We start from the raw sequence: 25,122 nt of genomic DNA, 5'->3' as shown, positions 1-25,122 counted from the left end.
ACGGGACAAAAATGGTAATTTATCATGACCAAAGCTAAGCAGGGAAAGAGCTGTTCTTTAGTCTGCTACTGGGGAGTACACGTTATTTGTGGATGCACCTTTTACTTTGCATGCAGAAAATCCAAATTGAGACCCTGGCATCTCAGTAAACAAGGTTGCAGATGGTGATGAGAGCTCCAAGTCTGAAGCAGACAAAGAGGAAACAGTTATTAGGAGGCTATAGAACCTCCCCAGAGAACTGAGCTCTGCTAGGGCAGAACCTGAAATGGATCCCATTTCTCCCAACTTCTTCAAATCCTAAAGAAGATTCACTGACTCCCGCAATACCATGCTGCAGTGCACTTGGTATGAAAGAACAGAGAACTAAGCCCAGCAAGTGTGTGAGGTCCTGAGGCCAGGCTTCTTAGGTGTAACATGCATTGATGAATCCAGTAGAAAGACCCACTGAAACATCTTCAAATACCTGCCTTGTTGCCTTATGCCCCCAAATTCTCAATGCTTTGATTACATGTGCCATGTATTATAACTGTCTCACTTTTATATGATCTGTACATCTTGTTTTTGATTTATGACTGAATTTGGAACACTCTATTGCCTGCTGCCAACTCCTTTTGTATGATGGCTGTATTTGTTTTTGACCGCAGCTAACTCAATAGATCAATGATTGGACTTACTAAAAAGGCAAACTTCATGAGCTCGTCCTTCAGCTGCATATTCCTCAGGTTTTCTGCCTCCATCTAAATAAATATTTCTCAAGTGTTTCATCACTCACAACTCTTCAGTTTAAAAAAAAAAAGGATACATAATTATTTGAGAATGATTCCTTCAGTCTGGAATCTTCCTTGTTGCTACAACAAATTTCTGGATAGCTTTTCTTATCCTTTTTACTTTATTAATTTGAAACTATCACAGGATGCAAATTGTGCCACAAAACATCTATCTAAAAAAAAAAACCCCACCATTTTTCAAGGAGTTATTTCAGGATGTAGTTAAACTTACAAAACCGCTTCAAAATGTCCACTATTTGGAAAGGCAATTAAGAAGGGGAGATGAATACTCAAGTAGTTTGTGATTTTTTTTAACATGCGTCCGTCTACCACTGAAGCCACTTCTAAGGCCAAGAGAAGGAGGCTGAAATTTCAAAGAAGGAAAACCTGTACTAAGTACATTATTTAAAAACCACTTCAGTTGCCTCCCCTGAAAGGCAAAATAAACAATGTTTTATCAGCAAAGCAAGGCTCTGGAAGCAGTGCATCTCCCTTCTGGGAATGAAAGGTTTGGCCTTTAGTTCTTTTAAAGTTTTGTTGTTATTGTTGCTCTTGTTCTTCTGATCTGTTTCTTGGTGGAGACATTGGTCTGAATTATTTCCTTTTTCCGAAACAATCCTACATTCTTCCTCAAGCTGGGTTTACTCCAGTGGTGAAATCCAATTTTTTTTACTCCAGTTCTGTGGGCGTGGCGTGGCGTGGCTTGGTGGGCATGGCAGGGGAAAGATACTGCAAAATCTCCATTCCCACCCCACTCCAGGGGAAGCATGCTGCAAAATCCTCATTCCCTCCCCACTCCTGGGGGAAGGATATTGCAAAATCTCCATTCCGACCCCACTCTGGGGCCAGCCAGAAGTAGTATTTGCTAATTCTCCAAACTGCTCAAAATTTCTGCTACCAGTTCTCCAGAACCTGCTGGATTTCACCCCTGGTTTACTCCCAGTTCAATGGATATAACAGCACAATTGCAATCATACATATTGCTTCTGCCTTTTAATTTAAGACTGCACCCCTATAGATTTTGCAAGAACATCATAGGGTTGATAAAAGTGCTCTCCCCTCGGGATGTTTTAGAATTTTGACATATATGGGAGGAAGGTCAGGACTTTATACAGCTAGTCCTTTACTTACAACGGTTCATTTAGTGACCGTTCAAAGTTACAACAGCCCTGAAGAAAGTGACTTTTGACCATTTTTCACAACCCCTGCTGCATCTCAATGGCCATGTGATCAAAATTCAGACGCTTGGCAACTGGTTCTTATTTATGACGGTTGCAGTGTCCTGGGATCATATGATCACCTTTTGCGACCTTCTGACAAGCAAAGTCAGTGGGGAAGCTAGATTCACTTAACAACTGTGTTACTAACAACTGCAGTATTTCACTTAACAACTGTGGCGAGAAAGGTTGTAAAATGGGGCAAAATTCACTTAACAAATATCTCACTTAGTAACAGAAATGTTGGGCTCAGTTGTGGTCTTAAGTCAAGGACTACCTGTAACTGCCAGATTCCAATAGCTCCTACTCTCTTTACTGCATTCTTATAGCAGGTATTTAAAAAGTCTCCCTATTGTTCATAATGGAAGACATACAACTCTCTTTTTTCTTTCCATTCCACCTCATGATCTCTGAAAGCAAAAGTAATCAACAAAAGAGCTTGAGTCTGGGACTTTATAAACCCTGTATCGTAAAGTGTTTTCACCTGGTATGTGTTTTCAAAATTCATAGGACACCTTTTAGATCTACTTCCTTCCTCTACAGATAATACATGAATAAATAAATAAACAAGATGATAATTTGCTGCATCTGGCAAAAGTCCCATCAATGATGTCACTTAGGTAAAGGTACTGAAGGGCAGTATAGTATATAAATTAAATAATTAAATAAATATAAATAAATAAAATAAATGATATGTTCAGCTTGTTATCACTGATCACATGGTAAGGAAATGGCGAGCAATAAGCCCTAACTATCAAAAAGATCATTGTAGGGGAGAGTATCTATTGTTTCGGAAGGGAAATAGTGGAGTGCCTTATGGATCTTACAGTTTTTGGCTGGATTCACACAATGCACTGATTCAGAACCACAAATCAACCAAACATTTTAGTGTACTGTCTTGTGTGGAATTAGCCAGGGTGATTTATTGATTTCCTATTTTTTTTACAATGCTATATTTCTTGTTTCTGTACATAAGCATAATTTATCTAAACATAAACATACATTTTTGATTCCCTAAAATCCATGGAACTACATGCATAATCCCTGTGAATTGCTACACACTCAGAAATACACCCTCATGTGGGGGGTAATAAAAGAAATGAGTATGCAACTCTTCTCTCTTAAACTCCCAAACCATTCTCTGTCTGATCTACAGGATTGGTTTGCGAAATAATCAAGGATACTGATACAGTACAAGGGCAAATTATTATGGATTAGCAGAAAACAGGAGACAGCTCAGCACTAGCCAAGACTTTGTGATGAGTTTTGGGATCAATAAGCACTAAATCTGGTGTTAGAAAAAGTGATTCTATTTTGATGAGAAAGTAGGAAGAAGAAACCTGTTGCCTTCTAAATTTGATGAACCATATTTTCTAGCCAGCTTTGCAGCCTGATCAAAGCTGACAACTTTTTTACCCAGTTTGATGCAGTAGTTAAGGCACCAGATTAGAAACCAGGAGACAGTGAGTTCTAGTCTTGCCTTAGATATGAAAGCTGGCTGGGTGACTTTAGGGTAGTCACTCTTTTCTCAGTCGAACCCATTTCACAGGGTTATTGTGGGGACACGAGGAGGAAGGAGTATTAGGTATGTTCACCGCCTTGAATTGTTTATAAAAATGATAAAGGTGGGAAATAAATAAATAAATAAATTCCAGGAGTTATCATTCAGCAATATCTATCAGGCTCACCAATTCCCCACCCTGATTTAAGCAAACTTAATATTAAATGAGAACAGATATGTGCAGGAATTTTATTATAGAAAGAGTCAGAGAGTAGGCCTGGGCAATATATTGATCTTGCATTATGTGAATTCCAAAGCAAGCGAAGAACATGTCTGTGCACAGATTTGTGCCAAATGAGTCCTAGGTGAATGAAAAAATTTGAGAGCACATCCAGATGGCCTTATGAACATTCAATGCTGCTACAATACATGGTGACTGCAGAATGGAGACAGAGAAAAAGATTCCCATCCAATTGACTAACTACTGTATAAGGAACGAAAATAGCCCTGAATTCACTAGCTGTCCTTCTTTTCTCCATCTGCTCCATCCCTCTTTGTGGTTGCTTAGCTCTCATTCAGCCACTTACTCACCTGTTTGTGAACTTTTGTAAGCTGTTCCAGGTTGTTCTCAAGAAAGGAAATCTTCTGTTTCTGGGAATGAGCCCCCCCACTGTCCTCGGGTTCCAACTCCGCACTCTGGAAAGAAGGAGCAAGAAGATATTTATCTCTGCAGCAGTGAAGCAGACGGGAACAGAGGAAGATCCTGTGAGATAGAACAGCAATGACACCAGCAGTGCAAAGCCCAAATAAAACTATATGGATTTATTCTTTAGTTGCTTCCTTACAAAGAATTGTAATTCCAAGTGTGAAATGTGCATCATACAGATAAGGAATGGCAAGAATGGGTTCCAGAATTGGGAATGACTGTGAATTTAATGTAACCTCACTGAGAACCGTTCAATAGAACCATTTTCTGCCTTAATTTGAGCAAAAATTCAAAACTGCTATGTGGGGAAATTAGAAGAAAGTGAATTTCCTTTACAATGGAAAGAACACATCTGACTTGCACAATGGGCTTCCTAAGATTGGGTTGAGGCTCCAAACATATCACCCTACTACCTAATTTTGTTGTTATTAGTGGATCAGAGGATTTTCAAGGAGTCTAGCTAATCTAGAATAATAGCTAAAAGACATGGTACATCAATATAGATTTGCTTTCACATCAAATCCCACCCTTGCAATTACTTCAGGTTGTGGCTTTATGCAAATATAATATCTCACACCTTATCTTCTCACTCCAACCTGCAATTTGGGGACAGAATTGCTAATCTCCACCTTAAGAGGTTTTTTATAAAGATACATTTCAAAAATAAAGTGTTTCAAAGATTCACAAGTTTTTGATGTGTTTCAAGAGCTACCTACTTTCTTAACTCGAGTCGTGACGTCTTGAACGAACAGCTTGCGAAGGTTGTGGAGGGTCTGGAGTTCACGGGCCTAGAAAGGGCATAGAAAAGAAAGCTGTGATAACATGTTTTGGTCTCCCCGTTCACTTCCTCTGGTTCTATTCACAAAACTCATTTAACTGGGTCACAGAAGGGGAGCATATTATGTAAACCCTTTAAGCTACATTAGTCACTTGCTTAACAAATCTGGTCAGATTTAGCCCCAGACAGTTAAACTGCTGTTCTCTATGGATAAAATCAGCTAATATGCAAACTACTTATGAGGTAATTAGTTGTTTTACAAGGATAATAGATAATTCTAAAGAGACTCTGAAAATGGGGTGAATCTGTCTGTGTTCCTTAGCAGTTTTAACTGCCCTCAAACATAGCCCCACAAGGAGGGCAAAAGATGGCAGAAACAGATTAGTAGTGAGTAAGCTGTCCCCCCCAAATCTTTCTGCGGTAGTGACAATCACAATCATACCACTTTAGTTTTTTTAAAAAATACTTCACCGGGAAGGGGAATGGAATAAAAAAGGCCACAAGAGGAAAAAAAGGGACAATCTTTCAGGTTTCTTTACAACAGCTGGGAGTCCTAAAAAGTGGCCATCATATAACAAGAGTCCTCCTTGTACCCGATGCTGCTGCCACAGATGTGAGTCTATTCACTAGGAATGAGAGAATACTGCTTTTCAGGATGCTTACAACGGTCTCCTCCAGCCCCTTGAGGTCTTGCTTGGACTGCTCGTGGCGCTCGTAGAGAAATCTGTGAAGCAAAAAGAGCATGTGAGGCAAAGGCACCATGGGAAAAGTGTTCTCAGAAGAATTTAATTGTGCTCGCTAAAGCATAACTCTGGTAGCACAGGCAGGTGCTGTCTATTCCCTTATGTTTTAGAATCCTGCATATGGTCAAGATTACAGGCAGTCATATGCAGGATGGGCAGGCTTCGAAGGAATGTCATTTGGTGGGCCCAGAAAGTGAGCCTTTTCTGAGGTAGCGTCTGCCTGATGGAGAGCAGGATGTTCTCAATCTTTCAGGTCTTTTGTAGAGACCTGGCTTTGTGCCCAGATTGGGGGTCCTGGAGAAGTGAAGGGACCTATCTCCTAGCTATGTTAATGACAGTGGACTGCAATACTTCCTGGGCTACTATGTATTTTCATTCTTGTACTTGTTTTTATTTTTATTTTGACATTGTTTGCCGCCCAGTCACTTATTGAGATGGGCAGCTATACAACCTGATTTTTTTAAAAAGAATGGCTAAATTAATTTTCACCTTCTGAGCTTTTACAATCTTTTACAACTTTTACCAGGGTTAGGGTTCTTTTCCTCATTGCTTCTTTGAGTGACATGCCTACATATTCCAGAATGTAGGTGCATACAGAATTGAAGATGATTGAACTAGGACAAAAACATGACTTGATACAATCACTCCCCAGATGCCTAATCATCTTGTCTTCTGCCCTTCGAAAAATTGTCACAATTAGTGGCAATTTTTGGAGGGCTCTATGGATTCCATTCCAGACTTACCACATGACCATGGGCCTTAGATTGTATATGCCTGTTTTATAAAATCTTAGGACACAGTTTTTTTGTTGAAGGTGGGTAGTGAGTAGCCGAATTCAACTGCATATATGTGTGAGAGTAGGCAGATTTGATGGCAGAGAAAAACGAAATACTGTAACTGAGGGGGAATGGTTCACCGATCCCTTCCAGATAACTCCATTGCAGATGAATATAAATAATCTCTTAAAGTTGGAGACTGAGTATCATCTGTTTTGACCCAATCTGTAAAATGTTCTAGAGCTATTCTACGTTAGGAAAAGAAGAAACCCTATATGGCTCATCATGGAGGCAGTGAAGAAGGAAGTGAGACACAGCAGGATTCAACAAATTCTTATTGGGAGAGGAAGGAAACAGGAAATGTTCAAAGCTTTAGAACAGGGGTGTCAAACTTAAGGCCCGTGGGCTGAATTCGGCCTACGGGGTGCTTAAATCTGGCCCGCAGGGTCACTCTGGAAACAGTGAAGGACTGGCCCACAGTGCCTCTGCCAGCAAAAACAGAGCTCGGGAGGGACACGCGCAGTCACCCTAAACTGCGTTTTCATTGTCAAAGGGCGGCAGGAGGCTGTCGCAGTTGAAAATGGAGTTTGTAAACCTGTTTTCGCTGGCTGAGCGCTTGGGCCACGACAGACGCCCCTGACATGAGTAATGTCAAGCTGGCCATGCCCATCCTGGCCCCCCAAGGTCAAACACAACCCTGATGCGGCCCTGAATGAAATCGAGTTTGACACCCCTGCTTTAGAAATATGAAATAGGACCCAGTTATGACATTTCCTTGTAAAGGATCAAATTCAATTTAGGATCATCTTTTGGGGTGAATCTGGTATATGTTTTTAACCAAATATATTTAAATTATTAAATCTGCCCTCATCCCAATTGAGTTATAGTTCCTTCCCCCACTCACTACATGGGTTTAATGTACTTCAGCTTTTCCCAGCTGATGCCTGCTGGCATCAAATCCCAGAATTCATCAGGACCAAACACATTTTGTTTTAGAGAGTGGGACTAATTCTTAAACACAGGGATGAAGAAAGACAGCTGAAAATGTCTGAGGAAAGGAAGAGTTCTCACGTCAGTTCCTGAAGCTTTTGTGTTTTCTCTTGCTCCTCATTCTTGAGTTTCTCATAGTCAGCACGAAGTTTCTCCAGTTCAAGTTCTAACTTCTGGTTTAAGCTGGACAGGAAAGAATGTATGGAGAAATATGCTATTGTTGGGATGGTAAGCTAATTATCATAGTTATTCCGCAGCCTTTCAATTTAGCATAAATTCAGCAAAAGATCTCAATGCTAAAGGCTCAAAACATGGAGACTAAAAAGCCAAAGCCTCTGATGCTTAAAGGACTGCATTTCAGGACAATTATTATTATTATTATTTATTATTTATTGAATTTGTATACCGCCCTACTCCCGAAGGACTCAGGGCGGTGCACAGCCATGGAATAAAACAAATAAATACAAAATTTAAAATAGATTAAAACGAAAATTAAATAATTTGGCTGAACGAATTTAAAACCCCAGCAATTTAAAACCAAATTTAAAATTTCCATTTAAAAAGGGGAAAAGCTTAGGTCAGGCCGGCTTGGTGAAATAGAAAGGTTTTTAGCGCGCGACGGAAGGTACGCAGATCTGGGATCCTCCGTATCTCTGGGGGGAGCTCGTTCCAGATCGTAGGTGCCCCCACAGAGAAGGCTCTCCCCCTGGGGGCCGCCAGTCGACATTGTTTGGCCGACGGCACCCGGAGGAGCCCCTCTCTATGGGAGCGTACTGGTCGGTGGGAGGCTATTGGTGGTAGCAGGCGGTCCCGTAGATAACCAGGTCCTAAGCCATGGAGCGCTCTAAAGGTGATAACCAAAACCTTGAAGCGCACTCGGAAGACCACCGGGAGCCAGTGCAGCTCGCGCAGGAGAGGTGTTACATGGGAGCGCCACGTCGCTCCCATCACCACCCGCGCGGCCGCACTCTGCGCCAGTTGGAGCCTCCGAGTGCACCTCAAGGGGAGCCCCATGTAGAGAGCGTTACAATAGTCCAGACGGGAGGTGACGAGGGCATGAGTGACCATGCGTAACGAGTCCCGATCCAGAAAGGGACGCAACTGGCGGATCAGGCGAACCTGATGAAAAATCCTCCCGGTCACGGCCGTCACGTGCTCTTCTAAAGACAGCCGTGAATCCAGGAGGACGCCCAAGTTGCGAGCCCTCTCCGTGGGGGCCAATGATTCGCCCCCAATAGTCAGCGATGGCACCAGCTGACTATATCGGGACGTCGGAAACCACAGCCACTCCGTCTTGGATGGGTTGAGCCTGAGCCTGTTCCTCCCCATCCAGATCCGTACGGCCTCCAGGCACCGGGACATCACTTCAAGGGCATCGTTGGGGTGGTCTGGGGTGGAGATGTACAGCTGGGTGTCGTCAGCGTACTGATGGTACTCCACCCCGAAACCACGGATGATCTCACCCAGCGGCTTCACATAAATGTTGAACAAAAGGGGCGAGAGAACCGACCCTTGTGGCACCCCACATATAAGGGGCCTCGGGGTCGACCTCTGCCCCCCCGTCAACACAGACTGCGACCGGTCGGAGAGAAAGGAGGAGAACCACCGTAATACGGTGCCTCCCACCCCCAACTCTTCCAACCGGTGCAGCATGATACCATGGTCGATGGTATCAAAAGCCGCTGAGAGGTCTAACAGGACCAGGACAGAGGAGCACCCCCTGTCCCGAGCCCTCCAGAGATCATCCACCAACGCAATGTACTGTATAAAAGAGGATATTTGAGTCAACCATCTTTTAAACCTTTCCATCACAACCATCTACTAGTTTTAGGTTTAGCATTGCTGTAAATGGATTTTTAATTGCAGCAATCCAGCCTAAAGAATTTTTATTAGGGGAAGTTCTATTGAATGAACTTCAGTTCTCAGGAAGGAATTACTGGCCTTAAATTAGTTTCAGTTCACAGTGTCTCAGGGGTCTTAACTACCAGTCTATAAATCCTATTGATTATACACAAATTAAAGGATACCAGACAACTGAATTTATGTCACACAAGAGATATGGGTATACAGTAGTGCAACAACTCTAGCTACACTACATTGCCATTACTTCTAGAATTAATTAACATGAGATTTCTCCTATTTGGTTCCTCCAGACTTATTAAGAAAGACTATAAATCTCAAATTGTTAGTAAGCACGCTGATTAAGAATTCTGGGAGTTGTAGTCCTAACACAGCTGGAGTGTGCGAGGTTGGTGATGGATGATTTACCCTTACCCTCTTCTTCCATCTTTGCTCCTAATTTCTATTCTACACATGTTCATAAATGGTTGTTGCTTATTTTATTCTTTTCACATTAGTCCTGCCTTGTAAACCTTGTCCAATTTTCTGCTGAGACTCTGCCATCAGTCTCTTGAAACTGATTAGGTCAGGCCCTGCCAAAAAAACCCCACCAGCTTCTCATTTCCAACATAACCTATCTTATAATGAGAATCTCTTTTCCATCAGAACAACTTGCCCCAGCCTAAAAATGACTCACTCTTTAAGCTCATCAATTATTTTCTGCTTCTGGTTGATCTCATCACGTAGGCGTGCCAACTGCTTGTGGTGAGCTTCGCGGTGACTCTCTAGCTGCACTTCCAAGGCCTTCTGTAGGAAAAGAAAGCAGTTCAGAAGTGTAGATAGCAGTGCTGGGGCCCCTCATAAAGCAGCAAATCTTAGACACTTTTCAAAAATATATTATTTTCCAGCAAAGCTATACTCTCTTCAACAGCCCATCATATGCTTGTCCTCTTTTTTCTTGTCCCATCCTGGCTCACAAAAATCACTGATGCACGATTAAGTCTTATATCTTTACTAAAAAGGTTTTCTAGCAGAACTCTAGTGGCAAAAAAAAAGGTTGGACAAATAATTGTAGTCCCTCATGATTTACCCAGACCACAAAACTCAACCAGCTTAAATCAGAGGCGAGAGAAAGTTCAAATCATAAATAAGGTACCAGAGGTTCAGTCAGTTATGGTATCAGAGTCCAAACTTACTACCCTGTTTCGCCAAAAATAAGACATTCCCTGATAATAAACCCAATCGGACTTTTGAGTGCATGTGCTAAAATAAGCCTCCCCCCAAAAAATAAGCCCTCCCCAAAAATATTTAAATGCAGATCTGGAAATCAGGTAAGACAGCAAGAGAAGCCCCATCTTGCTCCACATGTCCCAAAATAATAAGACCTCCCCAAAAATAAGGCCAAGCGTTTATTTCGGGGTTCAAAAAAAATATAAGGCAGGGTCTTATTTTCGGGGAAACACAGGTACTTGAGAAAGAAAGCTAAAGAGTTGGGGAATAAAGTGGTGATGTAAATGGAGAGCTGTTGCCAATTGATGGGTGAGGCACCCATATAGGGGCAGTGTGATTTGAATTTGTTCCTGGTGGGGAGAGGCAGCATGTGTATGTTTGTGTCTGTATTCTTTCTGGCCAATTCGTGCTGAGCTTCTTTGCTCAGTCCCCTTTCTTGCACTGGGGAGGAGGTGTTACTTTGGCCTCTTCATCTTCTAAGGCCTTTGATAGCTGCCTCTCCAGGTTGCTAGGCAACACTGCTTTCCCTGCCTGCAACTCTTCCAGTGAATCTCCTCGGGCTGATGACTCTCCTGTAACTGCTCTTCATCTTCTGAATCTGAGCTGGCCATGCGTGACAGTTCTCCTTTTAGAGCACGAAATATGCCTGTCTGGCCCTCTGTCTCTCTATCTTTTTTTTATTTCCTCCAGCTCTACCCCTCTTTTTAATTAATGCCGCCAGGGGCCAAAGGGATTGTGTAAGTGGGATAACACCCTTGATGTAGAAAGACATGCCTTATCTCTTGTACTAACTTTGACTTCATCTGTATCTTGTATCAGGTCCTGCTCCTTGGCTACGTCATGTACCGTCTCTGTGGGAGAGAAGAAAGATCCTTAATGAGAGGATGTTAGACAGACTTAGAGCATGGGTTGATGACCAGTGTTAGATTAGTAATTTGCTTTCTTGATCTAGGAGACTTGGCTAAAACATCAATTGCTCCTTTAATTTTCTATGATTTCTTGAGCAGTTTATTCTCTCAATTTTATCTCTCAATCTCAAGATATAAGTGCAGAGTAAAAAGTTTCTTTTAAAAGACTTATTCTGTACCCCTCCTTCATCGATAAAATGGAAACAGTAACGTGCCTCGCACCCTTATATATAAAGCAGGAAAGACTTTATGTAAAAAAATGAACAGGCTACATACAAAGAATAAATAATAACAGGCAGGAACTACTGTGAAGATTCACCCATGGTCAAGAATTCAACTTGTAAGCAAACAACACTATATGCAAGGACTCAAATATTCTGCATTAAAATCTGTATTTTGCAACCACTCTGACCTACTCATTTCTTGAATTATTCACATACTTCTGTACCAATCATAAACTATACCATAAGCCCAGTACTTTACATATTACCTTGGGCCTGCAGTTTAGCTAACTCTTCACTCAGAGCATCATAGGATTCTTCCAGGTTCCGTTTCTTCAGCTCCACACTCTGCATGTACTCAGTAAGTGAACGGATCTTGGCTTCATGCTGAGAAGATTAGGAAATGTAATCGAATAAGAGATCCCTTTCACAAATGTAGTCTGGATTCCAGACTTCCCAATCTCATTTTCTATGAGGAAGAATTCAACTTTCTGCTTGTCCAAACTTGGAAACTGTCATCCCTCCTCAAATACATCTTCAGAGTTCCAAAATAAAGAGGGGACCAAGCAATCAAGAAGTCCCCTTCCATGCTGCATTTCAAGGGTACACCTATCATAGTTTACAGTACAATTCTATGCAAGTATATCCAGAAACTGCAATCAATAGGACACTTCTAAGAAATAACACACATGATTAATTAGATTAGACTAGGATTAATATTAATTAGATGGATCATTAATGACTATTGGAAACAGGACATGGTTTTGGAGCAAAACACAATGTGTGTGCTTGTGGGTGTAGATGTGTTGTGTGTTTTCCCCATTTCAAATACACCCTCATAATGTTCTTCATGGAGCTGTGGATTCATGAACATCCACTAGCAGAATGTTTTAATTAAAAAAAAGGAATGTTTGTGTGATCCAGAATCAGAAAATGAAAAACGGGGAAAGAATTTAAACTTATCCTCAATCTACTATTTCTCTGATCCCATTTTAAAAATTGTTATCGAGAATTATGACATGCAACACCATGAAGTCTGGCCCCAGAAATACATCTCAAAATATTAAATATTATAGCAGAGCTTTGTGTTCCAAAGTGATCTATAATTAGATTTCTCATTATTTTCATATGCATTTAGAAGAAATTTTGAGAAGCTGGAAAATGGATTAGAATAGTGGCATTAGAGAAAGATGGATAATATATGAACTAGTGTTTGAAAAAAATGGAAATAGGAGAAAAGTTAAGCCCTCTCCTCTGTGATTTAAAAACAAACAAAAATCCTACTTTGAGGTTAGCTTCCCACTACGACACCTGCTCCACAGTTTATGCTGATCCCTTGTTACAGATATTATAATATCCAAAAGAATATTAAGATGCCTATCTGTAAACAGCTGAGTATGTACTTCTGGTCATTCTGCTAGAGCTTGGTCTCCCTGATATGTATGTATAAATACTTAAAGATACATGCCAACCATTTGACTTCTACAGGTCTGCTGTAAGGAATATTCATGCACTGGTAGCAATGGTAACTTCCTATAAACAAGGAAAATGCACATTTGGGGGAGCTTCACCTCACTACTGAAACAATGGTAGTAGCAATAAACTAGATCAACAAGACCAGTGGTGCAAGCGCCAAAGCTCCTGAACCTAGACACCGAACCAAAGCTGAAACCAGTCATCTAAGGTCTCTTTGAATTAGGAACCCTCACTGATCTCCCAAAAAAGATTTCCCACCGTATCTATCCTCCTTTATGCTGGAACTTCAAGTTTCCTGATGCCTGTTTATAGGACCTGACCGAGAAATAAGAGAAGGCCAGTTACACAAGGAACTAATTCTTGAAGACTTTTTTTCAAGCTTTCTCCAACATAGTCCTTTCCTACCAGCATGGGAGATCATCCCTTTTCTACTTTAGTTTGGAAGAAAAGAAAGCTAATTAAAACCAATGACATTCCCGATTTCCTTTTATATATCCTAGTTCTCAAACATACTTATATGGAAAACTCTAAAACTGAGATGGGTAGCCTATAAATCCCAAATACTGCTGAACTATAATTTCTATCAATTTCACCCAGCATGGTCAATGATGAAAGGTGGAGGGGGTGTTAATAAGATCTGGAGTACCAGAGATTCCTTACTCAGATTGTAAGGAATATTCTGGTCCCTCTTTATTTCTTCTATCAGTTTTAAATGCCACAGCTAATGTCCTTTTGTTGTGGTCCACCGGCAGCCTGCGGAGCTGGCAGTGGAATCGGACAGTGAGGAGGTTGGGGAGGAACATGGGCCAGTCCTGGAGTCTGGGGAAGGCTCGGATAAGGGCTCTGCGTCGGAGGCAGAGAGGGGGCCAGGGCCATCTGGGAGTTATATGCTGCCTCCAGAGCCTCCAGAGTTGGACATCAGCGAGGCAGAGGAACAGGGGGAGTATGTTCCCAGTGCGCGCATGCACAGAGCTGCCAGAAGGCAGGAACAGTTAAGACAAAAGGGACGACTCGGGAGTAATGCTTGAAGATAATTGGCCCCTCCCATAAGACATAAAGGAGGAGCAAAGGCACATGAGCCTTTGCAGGAAACAACTTTGTTCGTTCTGGTTGGTTTAAATTCTGAAGTTCCGTTTTGACTCTGTGCTCCGTGTGGCCATGCAAAGCTAATTGCCAATTAGTCTTTGGCAGCGTGTCAAGAGAGATAAAGGTTATCAGCCTTATCCCGCAGGACTGTAGCAGACTTCTGTTAGACTCTTTACAAACTATTTGTGACTCATTAGGGGCTGTGAATGAACATAATTCACAGCCGTTGAAATAAAAAGAGGGCTTTTGGGACTAATTGTGTGCTTTTTACTGTCTCAGGAAGCCTAGGTCAGAACACCTTTCATCCCCACTTCCACTGAATCTGACCTGAGAAATGAGAAGCTGGCAGGAAGACAATTCCCGTCCTGTCACCTCCATCTTGCGGTGGCACTCAACTTGAAGACCTTCCAGCTGACGGCAACGTTTCACAACGGACTTCACTTCCGATTTGATCTTACTGATGTAGAGCCGGGCAACAGTAAATTCTTCCTCAATGGCACCACTAATCTCTACTGGCTAAAAATTAACAATTTTAAAAGAGAACATATTATTTGAGGAATATACAGGTAGTCCCTGATTTACAACAGTTCATTTAGTGACCGTTCAAAATTACAACGGTACTGAAAAATGTGACTTATGACCGTTTTTCAGAGTTATGATCTTTGTAGCATCCCCGTGCTCACTTAATTAAAATTCAGATGCTTGGCAACTGGTTCATATTTATGATGGTTGCAGTGTCCCAGGGTCATATGATCCTCTTTTGCAACCTCCCAACAAGCAACGTCAATAGGGAAGCCAGATTCATTTAACAACCGGATTACTAATTTATCAACTGCGGTGATTCATTAACAACTGTGGCAAAAAAAAAAAAAAAATCATAAAATGGGGAAAAATCAGTTAACAAATGTTTCAGTTAACAACAGAAATTTTGGACTCAATTGTGGTCATAGGTCGAGAATTGTCTGTAGTTCAATGTATGATTCTAAGAAGCAGAACTGTTTATACATTCTTCCTTCTTTCTTTTGCTCATCAGATGACACTGTTCCCAGATCATTAGATTCCACTATTTTCTACGTAGTTTTTCTCACTTTCTTCAATTTTGTATATGGTAAGGTCAGCACTAAATACCTTAAATGAACCTTTCTATTGCTCTTTTTTTAGAAATTGGACACAACATTTAAAAGGGCTTGATTAAATAGAACAAAGAAAACAATTAGGAATTTCCCCAGATACATTTTATATGTTTCCAAACTGAGAGAGAATGACTACTACTTTCCAAACATTGACTCCCCTATCAACTGCTTACCAGTTTGATCTCACCGTTGCCCACAATGACGCTGAATTCACTCAGATCCTTCATAAGGCCATTGAGGACCTCAGCAATGCGTTTGCGCTGGTGCCCACTGAATTCCTGTAGGCGTTGCAACTCTGATTCCAAAGACAACATGGTGGCCTGCAAAGATAAAGACAACTATGGCTTATCCAGCTCAAAGAGAATTCCTCTGGTTTAAAAATGTGGGACTCTCCGTTTTTAATTAAAGGGAAAAGACCTTAATTTCTTGAAATAAATTAAATTTAAATTAAATTAATTCTTAAATTAATGATGTAATTTCTTAAGTGTTTTAATTTAAATGTGAACCCTCTGATTAGGAATTAGATTATACAAAACAAAATTAAGATGAAAAAGCTGGTTTAAACTTGAACATATGCAAGGGCTCTGAGTGAATATCTATGGGAATGGAAGTTTCACCAGTTAAACCAAAAAGAAAGGCTATGGTGAATTTATTAGACCAATCTGAACACCTGCTACTGCAGTTCTGGAATCTTCTGCAGTTCTGGAGCCTTTCTCTAGGAATCTCTCTATACCATCATTGTTTTCTTTTTGGTATCCTAACAAAACTTCTTTAGTTACTCAAGTTTTGATGAATGTATTGATTCTAGAAGGGCAACATTTGAACCTGTTAAATTTTAACTTGTGTTTTACAGTTCCGCAAGGAGATCTTGGCACTTACCACTTTCTGAGACAACTCATCCACCAATAGCTGATTCTGCTGGCTCTTCTCTTCTACCTCCTGGGATTTCTGATCGTAGTTGACAGCCAATTCCTCCAGAGCTTGCAGTACCTCCTTCACCTCCTCCTTAGCGGAATCATTCTCAGTCTGAAGATGGCTTAATTCCTGCTGCACTTTTTCATTGTCCCCACGAGTGGATATTAGCAGCTATCAGAGGGACAAGGCAGAGTGAGTTAGTAATTAGAGAAATGTCAGGGAAGATATAAGAAAGGAAGAAGAACAGGAAGGCCAAATATGGATGATGTAAAAAGAGGTAGAAATATATAGAGATTTACAGATTTAAGAAATAGAAGGCTGTTACAGTTACCATATATTAGTCTTTCTCTACTCAATTGCCTTCTGATTTTATATCCATCAATTCCAGTCAGATGTAGTTTGCTTAAAATTATCACAGCTGCAGTCTAATACAGCCTGAGGACACCTAACTGGGGAAGACTGGAAGACAATTACAGTATTTAATTAAAATTCTGGGAAGACCAGGACGAAATCCATAGCCAGCTACTAAGCTGATTAGCCAATGTTGAACACATCATCATCTCTCACAGGACTGTTGGGAGGACAATGTGATGAGAAAGAATGACCAGATATCATCTGTTCCTTTGAGGAAAGGCTGTCTTAAATTAAGATTAAAAAGTCAGGATGCACTTTTATGCATGTCTGTGCATAAAAGTACTCTTGGGAAATTGCTCACCTCCTCCTGGTCCAGCATCTGCTCTTTTAGTTTCTCCATCAGTTGGCTCTGCTGATTAATTTCATCATCCTGATTGGACAAAAATATGTCATTGCTTAACTACCTTATGCTGTGTCCATGGTTTCAGACAGGTAAGGCACAAAGAAAAGACATTGTGACCGAGATGGGGTTAAAAGGAAACCAGGAGAAGTTTTACATAGGATGGAGGAGAGATGTCTACCTTATCATCAAGCTGCTTGTAGAGTTTGCGGATCTCCTCCTCATACTTATGCCGCTCCTCATCCGAGATCCGGATGACGATGGAGGAGTTGTTATCATTAATGGGTGTCTCATCACAAGTGTCAGGTACCACCTTTTCCTCATCGCTCAACTGCTCTGTTTCTGGGACATTCTCACCTAAAAATGTTTAAATAGAAGACAAGGGACATTTTCACACACTTATTTTATTGCTGTGTTTATTATGAATCACAAGGTACCATAATGCCTTTCAGGGACAGATCTGTGCAATCATTACATGAGAAATCACACTTTTTCACCATCCTAGAAATGTAAAGCCCATTCAGAGGACTCAGAATTAAGGAAACTAGGTGCCCTTTTCCAATGCTAGACAAACTGCAATTCGAGGCCATTTTGGTCCAAATCTCTGGATAGAGAGTGGATTATGCCGCTATTTTTTCACAGTAAGCACCTAATGTATGAAAGGAATATTACATCTGTTTCATCATAGGAATAAAGATCAAAAATTCAATGAAGAGAAATTACATTGCACAAGTTCCCAAGTTCACTCCTTAGCATCTCCATCTCCTGCCAAGGTTGAATAGTCTGATTTGATACATGACAGTTATCTAGGTTTTTATGACTGTCCCTTGCATTTCATCCCCCTAAGACCCTTGTCATATCTGCACTTATTATTTAGTTCCTAGGCAACCTGAAGCATCTTTATTACATCATACAAACATGCAGCATATGTCTGGGATCATCTGTCCTTAAACTTAGATGAAGCAATGTGACATTTCAGGACATTGATAACCATTTCCAAAGTCTTTCTATTAGGCAAATGCAGTGTAGCCATAATTCTTTCTTGCATCCTTGCATTTTTTAAAATCTTCCACTCCAAATATTTATCGGCATTATAGAAAAATGAGGAAATGTGCAATTCTCATTGCTTAGTTTCAGGTACAAATAAATTTTACCCCAAAACCAGCCTTTTGTTCATATGTTAACCTGTCAACATATGGTTGATATACAGGAAATACATCTACTACTAATCTCACTTAATTCTGAAAGACCAAACATGAATGCAGTCAACAGCAAAGCAAAGAGGACCTTTATATTCTTTGCACCCCAACCTACCATTGCGCCAGCGTCCTAGCTCAGCCTCCAACTTCGCAATTGTCTCCTTGAGGGTCTTGTTCTTCTCCTTCTCCTTCTCAAATTTCTTCTTCCATTGTTCTGCTGTCAATTCCAGATTCACTGATGCTGTATTCTTGATTGTCTTGGCCCTGAAATGGAAGAGAATATCTTTATGGAGAAGACTTTGCTTTGTTTAGTGGACGTTCTGCTTTGATTGATTGATTGATTGGTTGGTTGGTTGATTGATTGATCTGACTTATTTTTGACTCCTAGCAACCATATACCATATTTTTTGGATATAAGATGCACCTTTTCCCCCCAAAAAAGAGGATGAAAATCTGGGTGTGTCTTATACTTTGAATGTAGCCCCACCCAGTCTTGCAAATGGAGATTTCAGAGGCTGAAAGAAGCCTCTGAAAGAAGCTTCAGAAAAAAAGCCTCAGAAATGAAGCTTCAGAAAAAAAAAGCCTCTGAAAGGCTTTTATCTAAAATAATATGGCAAGCAACAAAAGAAGAACCAGTAAAGGTTCTAACCGAACTATGTTAACAAATCTGGAAAATGACACAATAACCAACAGATCGGAATATGTTAATCTACATACTATAATACCAAAGAAAGGAGATTGAACAGAGTACAGCTAGTCCTTCAGAATAAAAACCTCTGAAAGAAGCCTTTTTTCTGAAGCTCTGTTTGGGAGGCTTTCAGAGGCAGAAAAAAAAGTTTTTTCTGAAACAGAGTTTCAGAAGTTTCAGAGGCAGAAAAAAAAGCAAAAAAAAAAAAGGCACAGAGCTCACAACCAATGAACCTGTTGCTAAAATTCACCTCTGGAAACAGCTGATTGGGGTTCTCAATCAGGAGGGCAATCCACCCACCAATCAGTTTTTTTCTTATTTTCCTCCCCAAAAACTAAGGTGCATCTTATACTCCGGTGCGTCTTATACTCTGAAAAATACAGTAGATACATTTCCTTCATGATGATGTATCCATAATCAGATCATTCAGATTTTCCAACAGTGCACTCATTGCCACCAGAATTGAGTCCATCCACCTTGCTGCTTCTCTTTTCTTCTAAGACATTCCATTACACCCTATTTATTATATTGATCATCTTCCTAGTATTGACGCAGATGACTGAAGCTCTAAAAATACAGGAAGATCTTACTATTCTACATTGCTCGTTGACTAGCAGGAATAGGTTAGAGTTTACCTCAGCAGAAGATGCTTATGATCAAACCATGGCTCTTTCCACACAAGGCTTGTGTTCCACAGCCGAAGCCAGTCCTTTCCCTAAATGCCTCATCTCCGAAATAGCAGCAGAATCATTTTACCCATCTATTCCAACAGTAGCCTTTTCAAAATACTATTCAAAATAGTATCCATTCAAAAAGCAATTCCGTCAGTATGCTTACCGCTGTCCAAACATGAGAGTAGATTTGGTCTCAGCATCATTATAGCTGGAAGGAGAGCAGCAGATAAACATTGTTGTGCGGCAGTTCCCACCGAGGGAATCCTGCAGGATACGGGTCATCTTGCTATCTCGGTAGGGCACATAGCTTTTCTGCATGAGATAATGGGAGTGAACACATTCGGCCTTTTTCACACAGACAAAATTGACCACAGAAATGTCAATCTACTCGCAGTCCTTATCAATTTTTTTTTTTTTTAAAAAATCCTATACATCCAATGGACAGGGAGACGCAAACTCATCTAGAAATTTCATCTTCCAGACAGGAAAGGAAAACCTAAATCGCCAGAAGCAAATAATTAACAGGTGGCAGCGTATTTTCTAGAGCAGTCAACATATTCCCAGCAGTTCTGACTGTATCAGATGCTTTTGCGACATCTTTCCCCAAACTTATGTTCTTCAAGCCTGTTGAACCACCATTCCCAGAAGTCCCAGCTATGAATTTTGGGAGTTATTCTTGGGCTATAACTTCCCATACTCCAAAACAAAGGTTGTTTTCCTTTTTCCCTTTGGTTGTGTTAATTGGAAGGATTGTTAGTTTTGTCTGTTGGTTGCTGCTCATGTTATTTATCATTTTGTTTATTGTTTTCATTCCACCCACAGTCATGTACTCTAGATGGGTGGCCATATAAATGTAATAAATAAATAAATAAATTCCTAGATGGGGTGTCGGCAACCTGTGGCCCCAGAGCCGCTCATGGCTCTTTCGTTCTCCTGCTGTGGCTTCCTGTCAGCTGGCTGGCCCCACCCCTCCCAGTCACTCCTTGCGTAGCCTGAGAAGGTAAAGGTGATGGCGGGGATTCAACAGGTTCTGACCATTTCTGGTCAGCAGAAATTTTGAGTAGTTTGGAGAACTGGTAAATGCCACCTCTGACTGGCCCCGCCCCCATCTATTCTCTGCCTTCTGAGTCCCAGCTGATCAGGAGGAAATGGGGATTTTGCAGTAACCTTCCCCTGGAGTGGGGAGGGAATGGAGATTTTACAGTATCCTTCCCCTGGAGTGGGGTGGGAATGGAGATTTTACAGTATCCTTCCCCTGCCATGCCCACCAAGCCATGCCCACCAAGCCATGCCATGCTCACCGAGCCACATCCACAGAACCAGTAGTAAAAAAATTTGAATCCCACCACTGATGGAGAGTCACTCTAAACGAGAGGGAGGCACCCCTGTACTTGTCCCTCATCTTGCAGAGGCTTCTTCCGACACTTCTTAATGCTGCATGCACCTCGGTTGCTTGCAGAGACGCACAATTTGCTCTCACCCCCCCAAGACACTGGCCCAGGCAGCTGCAGCCAATGCTCCACATCGTAATGGGCTTCAAGAGGAGGAAGGGACACCATTTACAACACAGAGCAGTCTGCAGTCTGTTTGGGAGGGGGGTCAGGGATCCTTCCAGAGGCCTCTCACTTGTGGGGTGCCTCAGGGCTCGGTTCTCTCTCCTCTGCTCTTTAATATCTATATGAAACCGCTGGGTGAGATCATCCGTGGTTTTGGGGTGAGGTATCATCAATATGCTGATGATACCCAGCTTTACATTTCCACCCCTGACCACCCTAGGGATGCCCTTTCCGTGATGTCCCACTGCCTGGAAGCGGTGCAGGTTTGGATGGGGAGGAACAGGCTTAGACTCAACCCTTCCAATACTGAGTGGCTGTGGATGCTGACATCCCGGGATCTGGAGGTTCCATCCTTAATGATCGGAGGTGAAACCCTTGCTCCCTCCGATAGGGTCCGCAACTTGGGTGTCCTCCTGGATTCTTGGCTGTCTTTAGATGACCATCTGACGGCCGTAACCAGGGGGGCCTTCGCACAGGTCCATTTTGTAAGCCAGTTGCGCCCGTTCCTAGACCGGGATGCCCTAGCCACGGTCACTCACGCCCTTGTTACCTCTAGGTTGGACTACTGTAACACCCTCTACATGGGGCTGCCCTTGGGATGTGTCCGGAGGCTTCAGCTAGTCCAAAATGCAGCCGAGCGGGTAGTTACGGGGGCGTCTAGATACACCCATGTAACACCTCTCCTGCGTGAGCTGCACTGGCTACCGGTGGCACTCCGGATACGTTTCAAGGTGCTGGTGTTCACCTATAAAGCCCTTCATGGCTTAGGCCCGGGGTACTTGCAGGACCATCTCCAGCCGTTCTCCCATCGTCCTGTGCGCTCTCACAGAGTCCTGTGCGCTCTCCCATCGTCCTCAGGGTGCCGTCGGCCAAACAATGTCGGCTGACGACCCCCAGGGGGAGGGCGTTCTCTGTGGGAGCCCCGACCCTCTGGAACGGATTGCCCACTGAGCTCAGGACAGCTCCCGACCTTCTTTCCTTCCGTCGCGAGCTGAAGACGTGGCTCTTCCGCCAATTAAACTGATCCGTTTGGGGGTACACTGGTATAATTTTAAATCGGGTTTTTTAATTGGGTTACTGATTTTAATTTGGTATTGTATTGTGATTTGTATTGAAGTTGTCATTTTGTAAGCCGCCTTGAGTCCCTAGGGAGAAAGGCGGCATATAAATCGCAATAAATAAATAAATAAATAAATAAATAAATAAATAAATAAATAAATAAATAAATAAGAGCATCAGCCACAGCTGGCCCGGGCCAGCGTCTTGGGGCAGAGAACAATTTGTGCGTCTCCCCAAGCAACCAAGGTGTGCGAAGCACTAAGAAGCGCCAGAAGAAACCTCCACGAGATGAGAGGCAAGTACAGGAGCACTTCCCTTTCGTTCGGAGCCTTCTCAGGCTATGTGAGGAATGACTGGGAGGGGAGGGCGAGGGGCAGGGCCAGCCAGCTGACAGAGAGCTACAGTAGGGGGTGGCTAAAGAGCTTCATTTATCTGGGAACCTGAAATGACGCTTGATTTAAATCATATGGTAAAAAGCACCCAAAGAAGAAGAAAGAACATCAGCAAAAAACAAAACAAAACCAATCCTCGCCTGTTTTTGGAAAGGGAGCCTTCAAAAGGGAGCCCACACAGGCACACGAGAGAGATGAGGGGAAAGAGAGAGAAGGGGGGAAGAGAGAGAGAGAAATGAGAGAGAGAAAAGGGGAGAAAAAGAAAAAGAGAAATGAGAATATGATGGAAGGAGAGAATGAGAGAGAGGAAAAAGAGAGAGAAACAAATGAGACAGAGAAGGGAGAGAAATGAGAGAGAGCTGGAGGGAGAGAATGAGAGTGAGGGAAAAGAGGGAAACAAATGAGAGAGAAGGTCAGAGAAAGGAAAGAAAGAAAGAGGAAGGGAGAGGGAGAAGAAAAAAAACAGAAGAGAGAGAGAGAGAGAGAGAGAGGGGGGGGGGGACCCATTTCCCACAGAAAACATCCAGAGCCACAAAACCCAGTTAGGCGTGGCTGGGGCAGGTCATGTGACTGGGTGAGAGTGACGTTGAGTTGGCCACACTCACCCAGGTTTTGTGGCTCCCAGTGTTTTCTGTGGGAAACGGTTCTTTGAATGTTTAACGTTGCAGACCCCTGCCCTAGATATCCGTATAGAACCAGGATGGGGAAAGCTGGCAAGCAATCTTTTTGTTAAGGGATGCACTACTCACTGTGCCCTCAGCCAGAGCTGAGATAACATTTCCAAGTGCCGACAGAGATTTATTGATATTCTTGGCCTCATCCAACACAGCTCCTTCAGCTCCAGTCTTGCTGACCTGCCAGCAGAGAAGACATTTGTTTATTATAAAGGAGATACATCTGTATGTTATATGAAATCCTAAATGAGGCTTTCGTTTCTGAATAAACAAGCTTCCTAGGTATTGGGAGAAAACCAACGGAACCAACTAGAAGGCCCAGAAGAATTGGGACAGACGTGGAGACCAATGAAAAGTAATTGTCCCAAACATCTGAAATGTATTTCAGTCCAAAAACAGCTCAAGTAAGCTCCCTATCGTTTCCTTTGGGTGGCAGACAGTTATGGCTGGCAAATCAGGTCCTATTCTCCCATTCAGTGATTTCCCAATACACTATTCAGACTTGCTACCTAACTGCATTTAAAGCACATAGCTCTCTGGAGATCCCTAAGATACTGATTTGGAGACCTGTCATTCAAATAATGGGTTTCCTGATGCTGAGGAGAGGAAAGTACGACATTTTAGTGAGTCTTAGCTTCAAGGTATATATCTTATGAAGGCATTGCTGAGATACAGTACATGTATGATGTTCACATTGCACTCATGTCAGAAGCACCAAGGCGCTTCCGGATTGAAAGGATTAGCTGGTAACATCACCGTTTCCCAGGGGATACCCAGTTTGGGGCTCCTTTCCTGTTCCTGGCAGTAGCTGGAGCAAAAGCCAGGTGCTCACCCCACCCCATGGCAGCACTCAGGTGTTGTGGTCCGCCAGCAGCCTGCGGAGCTGGCAGCGGAGTCGGACAGTGAGGAGGCTGGGGAGGAACATGGGCCAGTCCTGGAGTCTGGGGAAGGCTCGGACAAGGGCTCTGCATCGGAGGCAGAGATGGGGCCAGGGCCATCTGGGAGTTATGTGCGGACTCTGGAGCCTCCATCAGAGAGGCAGAGGAACAGGGGGAGCCTGTTTCTAGTGCGCGCATGCGCAGAGCTGTCAGAAGGCAAGAACAGTTAAAACAAAAGGGACGACTCAGGAGTAAGGCTTGGAGATGATTGGCCCCTCCCATAAGACATAAAGAAAGAGCAAAGGCATGTGGGCCCTTGCAGGAAGCAATGTTGTGGATGGTGTCGGTTTGTACTTTGAAGCTCTGTTTTTGAATCTGTGTTTCCGTGTGGCCTTGCCAAGATAATTGCCAATTAGGGCAGCGTGTCAAAGAAGATAAAGGTGTGTGTTTACCAGCCTTATCCGAAGGGCTGTGGCAGACTTCTGTTGGACTATTTATAAACTCTTGGTGATTCAGCATGTGCTGTGAATGAAAGGAATTCACAGCCATTAAAATTAAAAAAAGGGGTTTTGGGACTAATCGTGTGCTTTTTACTATATCAGGAAGCCTAAGTCAGAACATCAGGTCTCAAATGCAAGCTTGCTAACCTCCAACCCAGTGTCCTAACCACACACAAGTCACTGTGTTCCTTATGTATGATGTTGATCTTAGTTTATGAAATAAATCAAACTCTGCTTCCTTCCCCACTCAGATCTCTTTTAAGCCCCGAGTACCTTTTCACTGCCAGCCAAATCCACCAGGTAAAGCTTCCCACTCAGTTTTTGCTCAGTCTCTATGTTCTCCTGCTTAATGTTGATAAGGAAGATGCTGTGACTCCGAGAACTGTGCTCATTCATGTCTGCAAGATTAAGAGAGAGAAAGAGACAAGCCTGTTTTATTTCTCAAAAAGAAACCCTGGGCAG

The 25,122-nt window shown here is 42.4% G+C and overlaps 1 protein-coding gene across 16 annotated transcripts in view; it reads right to left on the bottom strand.

Moving 5' to 3' along the window:
* Window positions 1-25,122, bottom strand: part of KIF5A (kinesin family member 5A) — a 72,299-nt gene that overhangs the window by 7,706 nt on the left and 39,471 nt on the right. For 6 of the 16 annotated variants that reach the window (XR_004591824.3, XR_015732392.1, XM_034419211.3 and 3 more), the window contains exons 8-23: window positions 24,934-25,058; window positions 23,358-23,462; window positions 19,765-19,913; window positions 18,355-18,503; window positions 17,222-17,397; window positions 17,002-17,070; window positions 16,251-16,457; window positions 15,545-15,691; window positions 14,566-14,754; window positions 11,946-12,063; window positions 11,322-11,398; window positions 10,015-10,124; window positions 7,560-7,661; window positions 5,633-5,693; window positions 4,908-4,979; window positions 4,077-4,181 (exon numbers count right to left, since the gene is read on the bottom strand). Coding sequence is in view for 12 of the 16 variants with exons in the window: in XM_034419211.3 (XP_034275102.2) it covers window positions 4,077-4,181; window positions 4,908-4,979; window positions 5,633-5,693; window positions 7,560-7,661; window positions 10,015-10,124; window positions 11,322-11,398; window positions 11,946-12,063; window positions 14,566-14,754; window positions 15,545-15,691; window positions 16,251-16,457; window positions 17,002-17,070; window positions 17,222-17,397; window positions 18,355-18,503; window positions 19,765-19,913; window positions 23,358-23,462; window positions 24,934-25,058 (1,961 nt within the window). In the remaining 4 variants the exon portion in view is untranslated. The remainder of the gene's footprint in view (window positions 1-4,076; window positions 4,182-4,907; window positions 4,980-5,632; window positions 5,694-7,559; window positions 7,662-10,014; window positions 10,125-11,321; window positions 11,399-11,945; window positions 12,064-14,565; window positions 14,755-15,544; window positions 15,692-16,250; window positions 16,458-17,001; window positions 17,071-17,221; window positions 17,398-18,354; window positions 18,504-19,764; window positions 19,914-23,357; window positions 23,463-24,933; window positions 25,059-25,122) is intronic. The other 10 variants (XR_015732393.1, XM_060688982.2, XM_087886707.1 and 7 more) reach the window with 3 other exon arrangements.

Source organism: Pantherophis guttatus, chromosome 2 (genome assembly GCF_059756535.1).
Source record: "Pantherophis guttatus breed Tessera chromosome 2, ASM5975653v1, whole genome shotgun sequence".
Classification (NCBI taxonomy): domain Eukaryota; kingdom Metazoa; phylum Chordata; class Lepidosauria; order Squamata; family Colubridae; genus Pantherophis; species Pantherophis guttatus.
The sequence above is the reverse complement of the archived record's forward strand: the minus strand, read 5'-3'. Positions and strand labels throughout refer to the sequence as shown.